Below are 20,224 nucleotides of genomic sequence, written 5' to 3'. Positions count from 1 at the left end.
TTTTTGCTGACAAACAATTAATGACGCAATAGTGCATAAGGAAATTGTGGCATCATCCTGTAACAGAATATTTTCAGCCTAAGATGATGCAATACTAATGATATGGAAATTTTAAGTTTGATATGGTTAAAGCTTTAAAAATGGCTCCAGAACTATTACATATATTTTCAGTTTACTGACACTAGTTTCTTGTAGTGTCCGTAACCCCGTTTTGTCCATCAGGACATCTGTAATGAAAAATATATCCATGAACTGTATATTTTTGAAACCATACCCACAGTATGTATAACCAAATTACTGTTGTGAGTGTGTTCAAAAGAGGAAAACAGTAGTTACAGAAAATGTTCTGCACCAGGTTTTATTTCAGTGAATACTTCGTAAGACTCCAAACTAAGACTCCAATCTGACATTTCTTTGGTTGATGCAGCATTTATAACTATAGTTTAACTTTTATATATGAAATTCAGTAAAATAATAATGAAATCTTTTCTAATAATTACAGACATAACTAGAAGAGGGTAACAAGAATACAAAAAAGCATAGAGCGTAACAAGAATATAAAAAAACATAACAAGTACAAGTTCCACTGCTTCTTTTGAAAGCACCTAAAATAAAAAAAGGGGAACAGAATCTATAGATGTAAATTTCAACCACATAGCAAATGCATCATTTGCCAAGAATGCCTATGTAATACTTCCTCTTTTAAACACTGTCCATGAGAGTCATAAAACAGACCCACATAATAATTTGATGAAGTCTTTTACTGAGGGATCTCCAGACAACAACATGTCAATATAATGCCTAGGAATACAAAATTAGGATATTTAATAATCAAAAACAGTCATTCCCAAACTAAAGATAGTCCCTTCCTAAAAACAAATTTTGCAGACCCGTACATGGTATTAGTTGCACTTTTAGTCCAACTTAGAATAACTCATGGCCCCCCCCCCCAGGGATCAGCGTTCCACATGTTGTGAACTACTGATCTAAACTATTAGTCATTATTATACTTCTCATGTACACATGGGTCACTTGTATGGGCTGCCATGAAATACCATATATACTCGCATATAAGCCTAGTCAAACTACAAACAACAAAGACCCTGATCTGCCATAGATCCGGGTCTATTCTCTCCTGTTTGTTCAACTGATTACTCCTAACAAACTGCACAGACCCAAATCTGCCAACACAGTATGCACCAACAGATCTGGGTCTGTGCAGTTTGCATTTGGACTCGTCTCATAAGCTACATATGGTAGCTCTTGCATCTAACTATTGCTTTAAAATGCAGCATGCATCACAATCACATGACATCTGAGAGGACAAATCATGCAAACGGTCATTAAAAACAAACGATGAAAATATTTCCACTGTTTTTGGTTCTGTAATATTGACTGCAGCATTAATATTCTCAAATACTCAATACAAGACTACATTCCCATGAATTCAACAAAAACTTCACAATTTACCATTTTGTTTAAATAAATAAATACATCATAAACTATCAACATTCCTCTATATAATCTTATTTGGACTCCTTCCATTTTTATAAAATCACAGGTCCTAACAGATAATAAGCTGTACCCTAGGGAGGGTGATGGAAGGAAGGGTACAGTCATTACACATACCCATGTAAGAAGGGCTGCACAATTTTTCATCAAATAAACAATACTATCTTATCATTTGATACTGGAGTTGGAAGAGATATCTGGAATCAATCTCTATCTCAGATTCTGGACCATTCCAGTCTGGTTCTGTAATTTGCTACTCTAAGGTTAAAATATTTTTGACATTATAAACACTTATGATAATAAATTAATGTTTAAAGTCACTAACTTCAATGCTACATACATATGAATGAGTGAATGACATGTATATCAGTATCTGATAAATGAATACTGGAATCTTGTACTGACAGAATTAAACCATCACCTATGTCCACAACATGTCCAAAGTCAAATAACTGGACTACTCTGTGCCACACTCCTTGTGAACAATTTATATCACTAAACTATTGTGTAAACTTCCTGGAATCCTAAAAGAACAAAATTCCTAGAACACCTCCTTATACAAAATGTGCTGTTCCATTTGACTTCATGCCAAATCTGGCACTATCAGTCCAGCAAGGACTAGTGCTTAAGCTAACCTGAGACAAAGTTCAACATGTTGTCTCTGTCACTGTTTGTTTACTTCCCACTGTTGCTCAGTTCAATAGACCTACCCAAATTAGTAAAGTGAGAGATACACAGCTATGTGATTTTATCTTTACCATGAGTTACATGTATGTCACAGGAGGGAGTTACGTACATTCCTAAAGAAGAGGATGTATTTGAATGGTATCTGTAATAATAATCGCATGTTAAGCATACATGATGGTTCATACAGCTGCTACCTATGATGGGCAATATTTAGACTGGAAATTAAATTTTCTCACATTGATGACTAATCTGTCTTTTCAGTAACCTAATGATTACTTTTAAAAAGAATGCAGTTTATATAACAAATTGTGACCTTTATTTTATAATACTTTCTAAAAGAATATAACAAACTGTGACTGTTATATTAATTTTTTTAAGCTGGACCATTACTACCTCCCAAATCTTTTTGGTTACTATATATGAAGACATTTTCAGAACTTAAGTTTGAATCTGCACCATTTATCCAGTATTTCACACACATACACAAAAAGATTTCAAGAACCATGTCAAAGTGAAATTTTTCTTGGTGACACATGAAACGTGGAGTCATAAAAAGGTTATAATCTGTGAAATACATATATCTGAACAAAAGACTCCCTTGAGTAACTGATACTCTTTTGGTTAACAAGATTCTGAAGAAATCCATTTAAAGTCCATTTCTTCCCTTTTATAATTTTTTAGTACCAAATACTGAAGTCACCTCAGTTTTTCTTAACAGAAAAAAACAGCCTGATGTTTTGTCAAGATTAATTATTACATGCAGCACTAACATTTATTTATTTATTTTCACAATTTGATAATAAAAATATAAAAATACTAGCTTCCGGACGTCCACAAGGTCCTTTTCATCTCCTCCTCCCTTGTTCACAGAAGTCCGCATTTGAACCAAAAACCCTCCCCCCATCTGTGTGGACGTCCTTTATGGATGATCCTTAATAGGTACTGACCATATAATGGTGGGGGGGGGGGGGGGGGCAAGATGATGTGATTTTCTTTTCATCTAAGATATTAGATAGTTTTTGTTTTCTTTTATCTCAAAAAACTAAATTCTGAATTGTGAATATTATAATGGAAATAATAAGGTGTTATGTTGCTATAAATCAAAGGAAGATAAATTTGTTACAGCTATTGACAGGTAGAAATTAACCCCCCCCCCCCAAAGTCTGGCCCCTATCATAGAATATTAAATTGTTGGTCCCTAATATAAATGTGGTATACTGTGGTACATACAGCAGTATGTTCACAAATACCACAGTACCAAATCCTTCATGCTACCCAACTCTAGTACATATTTACATTCTCTTACCTGTGTGAACCTAAACTATAACTGCGTGTACACTATGTCTGATTACTCATATTACATATGTACAACCAACTAAGAAACCCGAAAATAAAGCAGATAATGGCAAGAAATTTGCTCACAAAAATATATCCGTGCTACTCCTACATTCCACACCTACGTCACAGAGACAAGTCTATAGTAAAACAACACCGATACAACTCTTCTAATAATTTTGTCAGTAAAATTACTACTCAGCATGCATAGATTCTAACAAGGAGCAAAGTTCTGATCAAGTTTTACAGCATTACAATAAAAACTGCAAGAGCAAAATTTCTGTCATCCTGCTGCAAGTAATAAAAGAGAATAACACTTACAAAGATGATGTGAGCACAAAGATTTGTCAATATGTGTATCTTTAGATGATGACCATAATATTTACAAAGCTTTAAAGCATAACAAAACTAAAAGACGAGATGCATTCACAAGATTCTGTCTTGCATTGCAATCCGCTGCAGGACATTAAAGGCAATAACTCTAAAAATATTTCAAGAGCAAAGTGATCTGTTGGTATTCCCATCTTTAAATGATTACCGTTGCATGTATACAGTTTCATGACAATGCATTGAAAACTGAAACTAGATGTATTCACAAGATTCTGTCATACACTACAACAGACTCCAAGTCAAAAAGGGCATTAACTCTATCAGAAAATTTCTGGAGCAAAGTGACATGTACATCTTTAGATGGTGCTTAAAAAATTCACCAAATTTCATGGCAATGCAGTTGCATTCTTAAGATTCTGCAAGTTAATTATGACAAGATCTCTTACAAACTTTGTTATGCACATCTTCAGGTGATAACCTTACTACAAACCAATTTTCATAGCAATTTATCATAGACTGCAGGACTAGCTGCACTAACAAGATTGAGTTGTACACTGCATTAAGCCACATGCCAAACAAAAATCACAGGAGTAAAGTGATTTGTCAATATGCACATCTTCATTCTATGTGCATAATATTTACCAAGCAAAATGGCAATCCATCTAAAACTGCAGGACTCAAAAAGTTGCACTAACAACTTGTGTGCTGGATGGATGGATGAATGGACTCCTGCCTCATTCATTCATTCATTGTCACAGACAGGATGAGACTGTTACCCTTACACCATAGTTTTTTTTAATTATATAAAGAATTTCTTATAAACTGTACTCTCACAAGATTTACTCCACTTGGGTGCTCTTCTTAAAAAAGAGGTATAAAAAAAACACATTGCCATTTTTGATATATCACTGTGAAAGGATCGGTTTTTTTTCTTCGTTTTATTGAATATAGTGATTTTTTTTCATTAAATTCCACTTTATGTCAACCACTGTTGCTATGTTGTGTTCTAAAATGGCATTTCCCATCTATTTAAATTCTGATGTAAAATATATTGGTAAACATTATGACATCACAAATGAAAACATTTTGTTGCATACATCCAGTAAGAAGAAAGGTTCACACAATTGTCCACATACAGACTAAATGCAACTGACCTGCAATAAGCTGAACACTAAATTGTATCATATAATATAACACTGTACCAATGTCACTTTTTGCTGATTATGCAGATACCGCGTATAACCGATTATCAAAATTGCTGATACCAATTATGAGATCGATTATTTCATTATCATTTGTTTTATAACAATGACTGGTTCAGAAACATAAACCTATTAGTATAATGCAAGCAGGTATTGTGCTGTGTGAGTTTTAATAAGTTTCTTTATGCGGCAAGTGAATTTGAACTTCTATGCACAAAAAAACAGAAACTGGAGAAGAAGTACATTGCTATTTATAGAAAACAATGATCACACAAACACAAAACTTGAAAAACGTTAAAACTGACACTGATAAAACTTATGGTTTGCAAATTCAAGATATAAATGAATGAAAATGTATTAATCTAGTCAACTTATGCTCGATGATGCAGGTCGCCATTACTAGATTTCAAAAAAAGAATCTGGCCTGCTCCACAAAACAGCCACTTGCTCAGAACGCTTGAATCTGATGCAAACAGTGTCTAGCCACTTTGGCCAAGTAGGAGAACTGAAACCTATGAGCGTTCCACCAGCCATATATGTCTTCTTCTCATGGCAACAGAGGGCTGGCCAGTTACAATTCAAGCATCACGTCAACACCATCATCCACATGGGTTGTTACTTTAACGGTATGGACAGGTTCATCACAGTCCACACAGAAAACAAATCCCAGAGATGCAAAGTTGATGGTCCAGTAGCGTTTGTTCGAGTTTCAGTTTTTTGGGGGGATGGGGGTTCTACCTGCTACTATGATGCATTCTGCTCTAAGCCATTCTTTGGATCTGGTCACAAGTAATTCTTTGCTGAATAGGCGATATTTGAATCGTGGATCCAAGATAGTGACCAAGACAAGCTTATTGTTGCTGGCAATGTCAGCAAAGCATTTGTTGAGTGACATCAACATATCACGGCGCGTTATCTTAATACCTTGACTCACTTCATGCTCTCAAGCCAGCAAAATTCTGAGCATTTTCAGCATAGGAAGAATGACGGATACTGATGTTTAGCTATCACTTACTTCCTTGGTAATGTTCGCGAATGGGCCAAACGTGTCCACAATATTGTTAATCAAGACCCACTGTTGGGCTGTTAGGCTAGGCAGGTCATAGAGAGTAACATTCATATAACAAAACCAATATACTGTATGTAGAATTACAGAGTGTCTGGACATCCTGGAACAGTTTTTTCATGGGCAACGCCAAATTTTTCATGCTGCTCTTTGAGCTGCTGTTGTGCCAGGATGGAGTGCCGGAACTTGCTCACTATGGATCCCGAGATTGCCAAAACATCTTTGACAGCTCGCTGCGACAAAATGCCATCACTGACAACAAGCTGCAGCACGTGTGCAAAACAGCTTATGCTGTCGAATTCATCCAGACCCATTGTTTTAACCATGTTTGCACCTCCATCAGCAGAAGAACATGGATATGAGTTTTGGGAATGTTGTATTCCTCGCATAATTTGTCCAGTTTGCTTGCAAAATATTCTCCTGTGTGTGATTCATTGAGAGGCGTTGCTGCTAAAATCACCTGTTTCCCCTGAAAGACTCAACAAGGCTACGCCGATGGATGGGTCTGACCACGCATCAGAGGTCAAACTAAGGTCAAATTAGGCAGAAACTAAATCACGCATCTTTCTTTGTATCACCTTATGCATGTCAGATATCAAAGATGTGGAAAAGTACTTCCGACTTGGAATTTTATAGTGCATTTCTGCCTTGGCCCTCAGACGTCAAAATCCAATGTCTTTAAAAACAGAAAATGGTTGCACATCTACTGCCATGAACTCTGCAATAACTTTGTGCCTAATAATAGATTTTCTGGTTTTCAAATGCAAATGGCAGCTTCCAGTCCAGTTTAGCATCAATAGTCAAGAGTACGAGTTGATGCAACTGCTGAGGTTAACCGCACAGCATCCTTTTCTTTTTTATCTGCCAGCAACAGGCCATGTTCGATGATGTGCTTGCAGTGCAAGTGCTGGACAAGATCTGATGTTTTATAGTTTCTAGAATCCTTTCCACCTCTGGAAATGTATTCTTTGCAAAGTGTGCAATTTGCTTTGGTTTCATCGACTGCATTTACTTTGAAGTAATTCCAGACTAAACTTGAGTGTTTCGAGTTCAACATTGTGCATAGGCTTGGTAGTATATTTAACAGTGTACAATCACTAGTTGATATTAATAATCCAATCAATTCAAACTCTTGAAACAATGTATTAAATCAAGTAAGTTACTACTAAGTTGTCCACGTGGCTGGATGGATGCACACACCATGCTATTGCGCGCTGAAGCAGCTCAGCAGCTGGGGTATCCAGGGGTAATATTGCTGGCGCTGGCATGCCAATATGAATGCTGCATAATATTTGTATGTCAGCGTTCAGCTGCTTCAGCGTGCGACCGCTATTCATTGATTAGCAGCAATGTAGGACTGGCTAAAGAACAGATTAACTATAGTGAGTAATGGTTTCATAGTAGCTGGAAATATCGTTAACTATCGAATCTGCCTAGCTATCTGCTAATGTGTATGCTGAAGTTCAACAGCCACACGAGGCCTCATTGGCTGCTGTGATATGGATGAGTGCATGAATGGTATTGATAATCTGTTGTGTGCAGACAATCAGCGGTAGTTTACAGCAAGTGTGTTAAAAAGTATTTACTTTTAAGAATATATTGTCTTTCAATTAACCCCCAAATCAAATGTTTATTCCTTAATTTCCAATATTTAAGTCTGATTTAAAATTCAAGCCATGTCAAGATGAATGTTATGATTGAATTTATATTTTGGAAATTTGTTTACATCGGCACTGATTATTTCTGCACATACTGATTATCCCGATTGTTCTAATTATTGGCCTGATTATGAGTATGGCCAATTAATCGGTACAGCTTTAATAGAATGTTTGTGCAACCAACATGTTCCAAAAGAAGTGATATCTATTTCTGATCATCTAGTAGGACAGGCAAGACAAAACCTGAACAGGAACAAAAAAATGTTCTGAGATACGCCAATTTACTGCTTATTATTAGTCTTTGATATTATCTAATACAAACGTTTCTGTGAGAAAGTTTGTATTCGTATTACATTCATATGCCATTATGTGAATAAGGTATACTAAGTGTGTTCTGATCAAAATACTGACTGCTAAATTCTGGGACTCTCATTTTAACAGTCCATTAGTGACAGCTGCTCTACTTATTTTTTGGGGTGACCTTTTTAAGTGCACAACATTCCATAACTTCCTTTTGACTGATGCAAGGACCCTGTGACCTTAACTTTTGAACTTTTGGGCTGCCATCAACATGGATGTCTTTCTACCATGCTCTACGTGTTGCCATAAAAAAAACTGGTGGGAACTCTGCTCCCAGGACCTTTTCCTCTGCCTTCATTGCACATATAACCCCTACATTTCTGTTTCTCTCAGGATCACCAAAACACCCTAAAACTGTTATTTTCTATTTATTCCACTTATTTTTTAGTTTATTTCATGTAGAATAAATACATGTATTGTTTCTGTTTATACATGTACTTCTAAAAAATTAAATTTTTATTTCATTATTGGCATTGTCTTTTTATGGAGAAAATCCCTTTGTTACCAAAAGTGCCCCTTCCTTTAACAAAAATATCCTTTTTGCCCAATGGTCCCATGTTACCCTTCCCTCTTTAAGAAATTAAGAAACTCCTATCAGAAGCACTGTAAATCTACACTGATGAACATCTATGCAAAGCCGGTTTAAAACCTATTCATGTAAACACAACAATTAATTCAAACAAGACAGACATGGTTCATACAACCAAGTAGTAGAAGACATTTAAGGTCTTTCTATTCTTAGTAACTGCGTTAGCAACTGTAAGCATATCTGATCGCAGATTAGCATCATTTGTACAAAATTTAAAGGTCGTTATGCCAGGATGCACTCTGTGCCATGTTTAAATGGAAATCATTCCATGATAATTACTGATAAAATAGTTATACCATCAGAACTGTGACAAGAAAAGGTTCATAAATAAGCTCACTTAGCCTAGGACTAATGGAGCTAATAACTAATAATTTAACACTCTAACCTTGACCTATGACCATCCAACTAAAAAATCCCTTGATATAAAACATTCTATGTCCCATGATGATCTCTTCTGCAATTTCATAACAATATTTCCATGATAACTGGTGGCGCTCTACAGTTTCGTTTTTTGCCTAAGGTTAGAATTTTGAAGGAAAAGAATTTCTCCGGCTTTCCTCACTGGTTATACTGGCTATTTAAAAAAGACCTTGTATATCTTAGGTACAGTTCAAAGAACCTTTACATTCCTTTATTTTGGTGTATGATTGATGGGTGTAATATAGGTTATAGAGTATACAGCTTGGCCTTACTCCAGATGTGCACCTTTCAAAAAAAGTGCTAGATCCACTTGGTCATTTTCACTTCCTGAACTTCAGAGGTAAATTGTATAAAAAAGAGCCAATAACTTTTTTTTACATTTTATATATTTATATAATTCATTCATTGCACTTTCAGAAGCTGGTATTGTCTGCTCTGGCAAAATTCATTTTCCCTATTTTAATAGCTGCTATGGATAGTGTACTTAACACATTAACCCCTAGCAACGAGTTAACATGGCAGGAGGTAGTAGCCTACTGCTGAGCTCTGTAGCATCATGTTAATGCAAGATACACAAAAGTGGGTGGTATTATAGAAAGGTAGACAGATGAAGCTCTACAATGATTTTGTTGTTGTGGGGTTTAACGCCATTTTTCAGCACGATAGGCTATACATGGCGGCCAGTATTAATGGTGGAGGAAGAACCCGGAAAACCCCGGAAAGAATCACCGACCCACGAGAAGCTACTGGCAAGCTTTCTCACATGCCCACATTGGCTGAATCTTAGACTTGAACCGCCGCAGACAGAGGTGAGATGGCAGTGATCCGTAACGAAGAGCGCTTTAGACCACTCGGCCACTCGGGGCCCCCTCTACAATGATAACAAATAATCTGGAATTTCTAGTTGCACTACAAAATACAGACAGAAAAACCTCATTTTTTGGACCTGATTTTTTTCTACCCAAAATTTGCCGGTGGTCGGAATCCAATTTTGTGTCCGCATTTTAAACTTCTTGGTCTCAGATCTAAGGCAAACCGATATGAACTGCAAACAGACAGATGAACCTTTGCAAAAAGTAGGATAAGATGGGCATTTGGAATAAAGAGGGGTCTCTCCATACAATAATAATGGCTCGTTTAGCAAAAAAGAAAAAAGAACTCCAACTTTTACCCTTCTGCTCATGCGAGAGCCAATGAAAATGATGTTTCTAACACAACTAGGCAAAGTTATTGAACAATCACCTGGGATTTGCTTTCAAAATGTGGTTCCTACTTGAATTTCAGGCGAAAACGACAAAAACTTCCAGGGGTTAATGTGTTAAGACTAATTCAGGCTGATTTTTTTAGCACAAGGGAGCTGTCATTTTCGTTACCAGTGTGCTTAGATCATGTACAATTTCCAAATGTACAATATCCAAAGAAATGTCAGCCACATTACATTAAATTAGCATAGAGGTATGCCAACATGATCTCCATTGTGCATGTTTTAAATGTAAACAACTTAACCTTACATACATCACTCTCTCAAGTCATGGCCAGATTTTACAAAGTCTTTAACCACTGACATCACAGCTCTAAAACATTGTCCCTTGTTACCTTGACCTTTGTAGCTGCCCATTTCTATTGAGGTTTTTGCCCAATGGTGAAAGTGTATGCAAAGTTTGATGATGGTCCACTCCAGCAAACAGGAGATACTGACCAAAAAGAATTTTAAACAAAATATCACATGGACGGACAATGAAAGATGGACACTGTCACCCAGAATGACAAACCTTACGTTTTATAACATATATAACATACACTGAGTTAAGTGGGTTTTATTTATTGTGGACTTGTTCGTTGGTTATATGGTCAATGTATGAGATGCCCAAGACCTTGCGGTAGCATCTCATTTCAAAGGTTTAAATCTTTCTTTGTAGATATGATGTAAGTGTCCATGTTTCACAAGCATACAGAAAGATGAATATGACAATCAAACATATCAGCCCAATTTATTGCTGCTGTTGTCTGGGCAATCCTGCAAAGTAGTTCTGGTTTGGAGCCCTCATCCATGATAACTGATCCCAATTGTACTTGAAGCTTGTGACTCTTTCCAGCTTCTGTCCACTGATCTTTATTTCTGCACTGATGCAGTTTGTGTTGTTTGTCATCAGTTTTTTTTTCAGCACTAATCTCCATAATGTAAGCTGTGGACATTATGTCAATGTGCTCAACCAAGTCGGCTAGTTCTTTTCCTCTCCTGCTAAACCATCAATATCATCTGCAAAGTGAAGGTTGGTGATTGTTCTTCCTACGATGCTGACAGTGACCTTGTGGTCATGCAAGGCATCCTCCATGATCCTTTCCAGGAAAATGTTGAAGAGTGTAGGTGACAGTATATATCCCTGTCTGACTCCAACTGTTGCTCAAAACCAATTTCCTCTGCTGCCATTGATTTGGACAGCACTGGTGGCTTTGTCATAGGTGTTCAACAACCTACACCAGGTTTGAGAAGCCTGCCTGGTGAAAGATCTCACAACCCATAAAGAAGAGAAAACTATGACCACCATCAAAGGCAAATCAGGAAAATGACTCACAGAAAATCAAGAGATCCTCAAACGATGGACAGAATACTGCTCAGAATTGTACAATCATAAGACCCAAGGAGATCCAGTAGTACTAAATTGCCCTCAGGCAGAAGAAATTGATGATAGCCACATTCTTCGTGACTAAGTAGAAATTGCAGGTAGGTCACTAAAGAAAGGAAAGTCAGCTGGCGTTGAGAACATAGAAGCAGACCTCATTCAAGCAGGAGGAGAAGAGACAGTCACAGTCCTGACAACAATCTGCAACAAGATATGGCAGACAGGAGAATGGTCCACCACATGAACTCAATGCTTGGTCATCATTGTCCCAAAGAAAGGAAACCTACAACTATACCAGAACTACAGAACCATCAGCCTGCTCAGTCATCCGAGCAAAGTCACGCTGAAGAAATTTCTCAACAGACTAAAACCTCAAGCTATGTATCATACTAAGCATAACAATGTCCAAAAGTCTTAACACATATCTTGTATGTCTGTGACCATGACCCAAGGTCAGTGTGGTATGGATGTGTGGCAGAATAAATTACTTTTGATTCACAATGATATATCATAGATACAAACAGAATCTATCAAAAGATTTTGAACAGCCTGAAACAAAGCCTTAATGCAAAAATTCTATCCAATGACCTTGACCTCATGATCAAATGGCCATGGACATGGGTTGCAGAATGAATTACCTTTGCTTAATGATAATTAATCATATGTGAGATTATATTCTATCAGCTTAGATGGGTTTAAAAACATGCAAATGAAAAACTACACCCAAAACGTCATACAAATTTTCTTGAATGTTGCCCTTGACCCAAGGTCACCAGTGTGAGTGAAATGAAATGAACAATGATTGTATTGCATAGAATTCATTAAGGGGTTTAGGAAAGCAAAAGTTTAACCAATGCCTAACTGAACTGTTGACTCCGTTGGAACCAAAATAGCAATTACCATATATACTCACATATATGTCATCTAAAAACTACAATAGCAAAGATCCTGATCTGCTGTAGAATAATGCACCTTTAGATCTGGGTCAATGTTGTTTGTTCTACTTATTACTTCTAACAAACAGCACAGACCAGGATCTACTAGTGCATTATGCGACACCAGATCTGGGTCTGCGCAGTTTGCATTTGATCTCTTCATATAAGTGAGTATATATGGCCTCTATTTTGGTTTTCCTGTAACATCGGCTCAACTAAATGGGTGTTTACTTGTACCGTTTGACATACATGTATTAAGTAACATATTTTCAAGAAGTTTTCAAGGACTTCCAAACATTTTCAGGAAGTATTTTATCTTACAGAAAATGAACTTTCTCCATATCTTTATTACTTTATAAACTACTAGTGTTGTGTTTCATTTGATCCACCCAACTTATTTATTATTTGTGGAAAAAATATATAAGTAACAATCTTGGAATTTCAAATGTTTTTTTACATTTACAAATTCATGGAGGTTTTGTAAAAAAAAAATATGAGCTTTTAACAAATTCAGGACATAAAGAATAAAGAATAAAAGAATACAACCACCTAGTTGGAAATTCAAGGAGTTTTACAGAATAAAAGGAACTATTTGTAAAATCAACGAGTCTAAGAGTAAGACACATTTAAGGATAAAACCAACTACTTGTAAATTTAAGGCAACTAGGGGTGGGTATCATAAGGCCTCTTTTGGACCAAAAATTCAATGAATTTCAAGACAAGTATTTGATCTGATAATACCACAGCAAAACAAAAGTTATCAGCACTTGAAAAACTTAAAATTGCAACTGATGTTAATTTTTTTTCAAATACACACAATAATGTTTATTACCTCAAAATTGGCAACGAAATAGCCATTTTAACTAAAATTAGAGCTTTATAAAATTAATATCATCTGGTTCACAATCAACACCCTGGTTAGTATTTTGACAGAATACAAAGGTATGAGTGATTCATGAATTACTAGATCATATCAGTTGTCGCACGTGGTTTAATACTGATGCAATATTAATGTAAACACTAGTCTTGCAATGATGTCACTGGCATGTATAGTAAATTTGTTACATAAAGCATTTGCTCAGTAGGAAATTATGCTGTAGGCAATTCAAGAGTAAATATGACTGATGCTCTGGCCCAAATCAATGTCCATAATACAAGAGTCCCTAGAAGAGACTGACATTCTGTTGACTGAAAAGAATTTCCAAGAATTCAAGATAACCCCATTTCTTCCTATTAATGAAACCATCTTGGCACCATTTTCATTTAGGTCCAACAAGGAATCATATGAAGTATTCTGGCAGAAAGCCCATGTTGATGTGACTTTCCATTTTGGAGGAGCATTGATAGCAACATTTTCAAGAAGGCTGCCATGGTGGCCATATTGAATAACAGATTAGCACCATTTATATTTAGTACAAACTAGAAGTCTTTAGGTGAAAGCACAATATCAATATATCCAACCACAGAGGTCTCGCTAGGATTTTAAAACTAGGAGTCCAGGACTCCCATTTTGGTAAAAATAGGAGTCCCACCATCAAAAGTTAGTCCCTTCTTCCCTACAGAATCATGACAGACATGACTGCATCCTATGTTTAGATGGAGAGGTTTTTGTAATGTAATCACTCACTTTAATACAGTTTCATTACAACAGTTCATTGACAGACTGCAAATGTATGGTTTATTTATTTGTCTACATCCTTGTAGTAATTTTAGGCAATGGTCAAATAGTATCTGATTTGCTGTTTATTCCCCGTATTTTCGCAAATACGTGTCAAGTTGGAAAATAGCTTAGAGCGCATCTCGTGAATTCCACAATATAGTATTATTCTATATGTTTCTGACCTACATAATTTGCAGTCTAAAGTTAAATCTTAATAAAATAATACCTTGCTTTGCTTTCAATGATTTGTATATTTTTCTGAAAATATTTGCCCGATGAATTACGAAAACAGACAATCTAATAAACTGGTACATCCCAGACTTAACGAAATAAGCCATTATTTCCCGTTAGGTCTACTGGTTTACTTACAGTTGCAAACTATTTTTTATAACGAAATAGTGTACAAGAGGCAGTTAATATATATCCAGATCACCGATTCTGATCTTAAAACACATGTTTGTGTGTTTTATCATCATATGATATCATGCAGGAAATCGATACTTGCTACTCGGAAAAGGGTTAATGGTCAATCAGCTATCAAAACATATGCTTGTGAATGGGCAAGAGTTTGTTTGTCAACATAATTGATATAAAAACTAGGCCTAGCTACTGACGTATTGATGAATACATTTCCCTACAACACTAGAACTAACCGGGCTAAGGCCAGGGGCATTTTAAAAAATGTATGGTCAGTCACTGTACCATTTAAATAGCTCTTGTTCGTCCATCAGAATGATACCGAATTTGGCTAATCCAAGTAAGGACTTCTTCCAAACACTAAGCTAGGCATCACATACTTTCTTACACGTAGCTAGTGTCCTATCCGAACTATCAATTCTAGCAGCTTTAGTACTCTTCTGAATCTCGTTACAATCTTCGTAAGTTTGCCGTTTAACCCCAACATACTTATCCAAATCAATGTAAATATCAGTACTTTTACCCACCCTGCCGCCAGTCAAAGCTTTTGAACATGCCGCCCAGTTATTGCATCATGTTCTTTTGTATGTACTCTTTTAAAATGGCAACAGGTATGTATCAAGGGGTCTTTCAGTCATTCTGTCATTGTAAATATCAGCACAGCTAAGTGATCAACACATTTTCCCACAAAGCAGGACTGGCAAGTCTTCGAATTTTGCCACACACCTATTACATGCATAAGGAGGACTCCCGCCTCAGTGATTTTCTGCGTCCCAGATCAAAAATTGGCATCCAAATACGCGTAATTAAGCAGTTCCAATATCTCTGCAACCACATTACAAAATTAATAATAACAAGATTTTCAAGATGACCACTGTGGCATTCATATTGAAAGTTGAATCGGCACCATATTTGTTTACGACTAAGTAGACAATGCAAGAGGTCTTTCCATGAAAATCCCATGCTGATGAGACCATTCATTCAGTTGAAATACTGACACAGAGATTTTCAACATGGCCACTGTGGCAGGCATATCAGAAGTTGGATCAGCACCATTTTTATCTATGATGAGGAAGACATAAAAAAAAAGATTCTTTCAGTGAAATTCCCAGGCTAATAAGAATATTCATTCAGGAGAAATAGTGATACTAAGTTTCTCAAGATGGCCACTGTGGCAGGCATACTGACTGTCTGAAATATACCATTAGGATAGACTGGATATTATAAGAAGTTGTTTAGTAAATATCCCATACTTATACAACAATCAATTCAGAAGTAGTGATAATAGTATTTTCAAGATGCCCATTGTTGAGGCCATATTAGACATCACATCAATACCATGTTCATTCTGGACCAATTATACATTGTAAGAAGTCTTCTGGTGAAAATCCCATGGCACTATTACATTTCATTCAGGAGAAGCGGCAATAACAAGACTGTGATGGTCATACTGGACAGCAGATCTGCACCATTTTCATTTAGCACGAACTCAATGACATAAGAAGTCTTTCAGTGAAAATCTCATGCTGATTTGACCACCCATAAATTTCAGATATAGTAGCAATAACAAGATTTTCAAGATGATTACTTTGGCAACCATATTGGATGTCCCAATGGCACCATTTACATTTGGAAGCAATTAGACAATGGGATGAAAGAGTGTGAGAAGTTTATTTGCAATCCTGAACATAATTTTGCAGTAGTAGAGACAAAATACTTGTGCTTACTGACAGATGGACCATAGATGGATGTTAGACCACCCCATAAGCTCTTCTGGTCTTTGACCAGTAGAAGTAAAAAATGCATCGGATGGAATTTCCATGTAAAAAAATTGGTCACATCTATATTCCAAGCATCAAAACCCATGGGTATGTGCCCTGATCCTGACCTTACCAATGTACCTAATGCAAATTTACTGCTGCAAGAATTTTTTGCACTTTATACCTTCCTCACTCCTGTATATGCTTGCACATATATTTCATGCAAAGCCAAATGCATAATGCATAGACCTAGATCTACAGTTGCACATAAGCAGAATTGTCAAAAGACTAGGCAAACAAACATTGGCTGCTAAACTAGACTTATACTTTGCTTAAGATCACTTAATGTATGAATGTCTATGTAGTATGAACTTACCAGGTAGTGATGAGGACATTACGCCAGTAGTGCAAATTCCATCTGTTGACCCTTTTACTGATGTGATGTCATAGGCACTTCCTGAGCGTGGCATTTGAATTGAACTGCCACTTTCTATGTCCTCAATGAAAATAACTGAAAATTGGATTAGAGAAAAATATAACATAATAAAAAATATGAATTTCATTATGGTTCATCTGTCCCATAACAAAAATAATCATAAACATGTACACAGTAAGGCATAGAGTAAGCATGGAATGGCAAGTTAGTAAGCTTTATCTATTTTTTGTTAACAATTTTGCTATAATATCATGATATTTCATAATTAGATATTTTTAGCTCCTGAAAAGAAATTTATCAAAAACCAAAATTATTATTTTTTAAAAAATGAATGCTAAATTAAATAATTTTACAATAAAATGGTATTTTCTATGTGCTGTTCAGATCACTTTGTTATCTTTATGTTGAGGATCATATGTACAACACCAACAGGCAGAAGTACCTGCAAAGCTAGAAATTAGTAGTGGTCCACTAGCCTGAGGCAGGTAAATTTTCTGTTTTACTTGTAGATTACATAATTTTAGCAGTCTGATGGCTAGTAAAGTCTCAGTTGTCGGTAGTCAGAATTTGTTATTTAACTTAGTGAATATTCAACAGGACTAGTAATTTTCCCAATCTGTTAGCCCTTCTGACTGCAAAGAAATTTGTGTTAAATTCTAACCCTGAAGCACATCAAAACAAATGATGTAATGCACTAAATTTCCGAAACGCGAATAATCTGGTTGTGAACATGATAAGAGAATAAATATATCACCGACATATAATATACATGCTTTACTAAAAATTATTTCTTCCACGGAAATTAGAGGTAGCACTATCAAAATGTGAAATCAAGTGGTAAAGTTTATCAAAACTGAGGACTCCAGAATAATATCCTAATTGTAATTCACGATGATAATGTGAAAAGAAGATGTCTTAGAGCTGATTAATTCTGACGTTCTGATAGAAAGTGTTCAACTGATTTAATAAGCTTCCCAAGCAAATGCTTTCATAAAGGATAAAAACCAAATTTTCACTTAGAATGAATGAGGACTGACCAGGATAGCTGATTTTTCAATGTAAATTTAACAGTTTACCATAGGATGGGACATTCTATTAAAACATTACTAATTAAAAAACATAACCACAAATGTTACATTTAATTATTATCATATTGCACCAGTAGTCAACAAATGAGGCCAGTAATTAACAAGTGGGGAATAATGGTTATGGCATATCATTTAATTACCAGTGTTGGTTGTGACCTAAAACGGAAGGCACCCTAAAGAGAATGTCCTATTACCACAGCAATTGTGAAACACTGAGAGGTATGAAAATAAATATCTTTGACAAATCATGAATTTGTAAGTAACAGCAACACATTTAATAAACATTTTCATAATTAAATTGTCTAAATTTAGTTATGATCTATATCTGTTCAAACTGTAGTAGATCCATTAAATGCTAATGATTTATGATATGCTGGTGTTATATTACCTGACACATTTTTTTAAACACCAACACCTGTAAACTGTACTTGTATGCCCCAAAATTAAAAAAAGAAGCACCTTTATGAATTGCATAGGATTACATGGTATATTAACTAGCCTTAATACTGTTGTTCTAAGAACCCACACTGAAACAAAACTCACGAGTTTGACAATACACCCTTAATGTCAACCAGCCCCCACCCCATCGCCCGTTAGACAACAATTTTGTATCAAAGAACTAACATCACCAATTATTTTGCATTATTTAAACTGTGAAGCAGTTGATTCTTGACATTGTGTACAGCATGAAAAGTATTTTTTTTTTAAAGTACAGCAACGGGATTGGATCATTTACTTAAGTTTATATATGTTTTACATGGGAGATATTGTTTACATTGAATCGAGTATTTCTTCCAAATGTTAAACTTGAGGACTAAGTTAACTTCTTAAATAACTGTTTACACACGACTCATTCGGATGTGACGCCTAATAACAGCAGTTCTCGGAAATGCTCAATGACCGACCCATGACCGACCCATGACGAGCTACTTCCACACTGTTGTAAACACTCCAAATTTAGTTTACAAAAAAGTATTTTAAAAAATTACAAACAAAAAACAACAACTAAACGGCTATTTTTATTACCAACCGCTTAAAAATAATTAAAACAAAAATTTGAATAGCCCTTTTAAAAACACCAAGTGGCCAAAATTCAGCATCTAAAATTTATACTGATGGGAGCAATTCATGCGTAACGTGACACGACGCACGAGTACACTGCATAATGATTCCATAGCCAGATTCTGAAGCAAGAATTGCTGAATGTTTTATAGACTGACACAAGTAAACCGTACTAGAATATCAATATTAATTTTTTCTTCCACATAAATAATTTTACTTACGCAGTTTAAAATTCACATGTACTGAGCGAAATTGCCTATTAATTTCACATTTTTAAAAAAAAGTTCGCCCACTCTTTGACAGCCGGAAGTTAGCACTGACATCTACTGACTTAGTCTGGTTCCCTGACACTTCTCCTGCCCGCTATAGACTCTGTTACGGAGCATACAAAGCAGGAAACCAGGCTAATATTAACTAATTAGAAAACCAGAGCTGCTTTCGTGACTCAAACGTCTAACTCTTCACTTATATCACGATATTGTCCGATATCGAGTTAGGATGCGTTCCAACAAAGTAATCTAATGCGTAACTTGGTAATTTCTTAAAAATTACTAGATAAATGCTTGATGTGCGTCGTATGTCAAGTTACTGAGTCTTTCACGCATTTATCAACGGCGTAGATATTTACCAGTTTAGATGCTATTTCAAACATTCCGTTTTTTATTACTGCTGTTTTATTATTCATCCTTAAAATTGCCAGACGTCAACACGCGTGGATAAAATCAGATCTAAGCAAGCATTTCTTGAAATATATGCGACTCACTTAAATAATCCGTTCTTATATTATTTCGATTTAAAAATAAAATAGAAGATGCCAGTATTTATTTTTGTTGGGCTCGAATATGCTTGGAATATTGAGACCATCGACACATAACTCACTTTAACAAAATCATGAAAAATATTTCTAAACACCTTCTTTCAATATTCCATTTTAAAAATATTTTTAACCAGTAGCAGCAGAGAGGGTGAACAGACCTTTGGCTGAATCGTCATTTTGAAAAATAAGGTTTCGTACGAAAACTAAAAAAATGAGGTCAATAAATCTAACCCAGTTAGAGAAACTCTCGGTAGTTAGATGCTTCG

At 35.7% G+C, this 20,224-nt stretch overlaps 1 protein-coding gene across 3 annotated transcripts in view; it reads right to left on the bottom strand.

The window, feature by feature from the left end:
- LOC149787717 (oxysterol-binding protein-related protein 8-like) overlaps positions 1 to 19,468 on the bottom strand; it is a 146,097-nt gene extending 126,629 nt beyond the window's left edge. The window contains exons 1-2 of one of the 3 annotated variants that reach the window (XM_089973914.1): positions 19,363 to 19,468; positions 16,932 to 17,066 (exon numbers count right to left, since the gene is read on the bottom strand). In XM_089973914.1, the coding sequence (XP_089830040.1) occupies positions 16,932 to 17,025 (94 nt within the window). In that variant the 5' untranslated portion in view covers positions 17,026 to 17,066; positions 19,363 to 19,468. Of the gene's footprint in view, positions 1 to 1,933; positions 2,113 to 16,931; positions 17,067 to 18,854; positions 18,945 to 19,362 lie in introns of those variants that run through there. The other 2 variants (XM_089973915.1, XM_089973912.1) reach the window with 2 other exon arrangements.
- Positions 19,469 to 20,224: the final 756 nt, after the last annotated feature.

Source organism: Sinohyriopsis cumingii, chromosome 11 (genome assembly GCF_028554795.1).
Source record: "Sinohyriopsis cumingii isolate HCF-2022 chromosome 11, ASM2855479v2, whole genome shotgun sequence".
Classification (NCBI taxonomy): domain Eukaryota; kingdom Metazoa; phylum Mollusca; class Bivalvia; order Unionida; family Unionidae; genus Sinohyriopsis; species Sinohyriopsis cumingii.
Note: the sequence above shows the minus strand (reverse complement) of the source record. Positions and strands in the feature narration are given on the sequence as shown.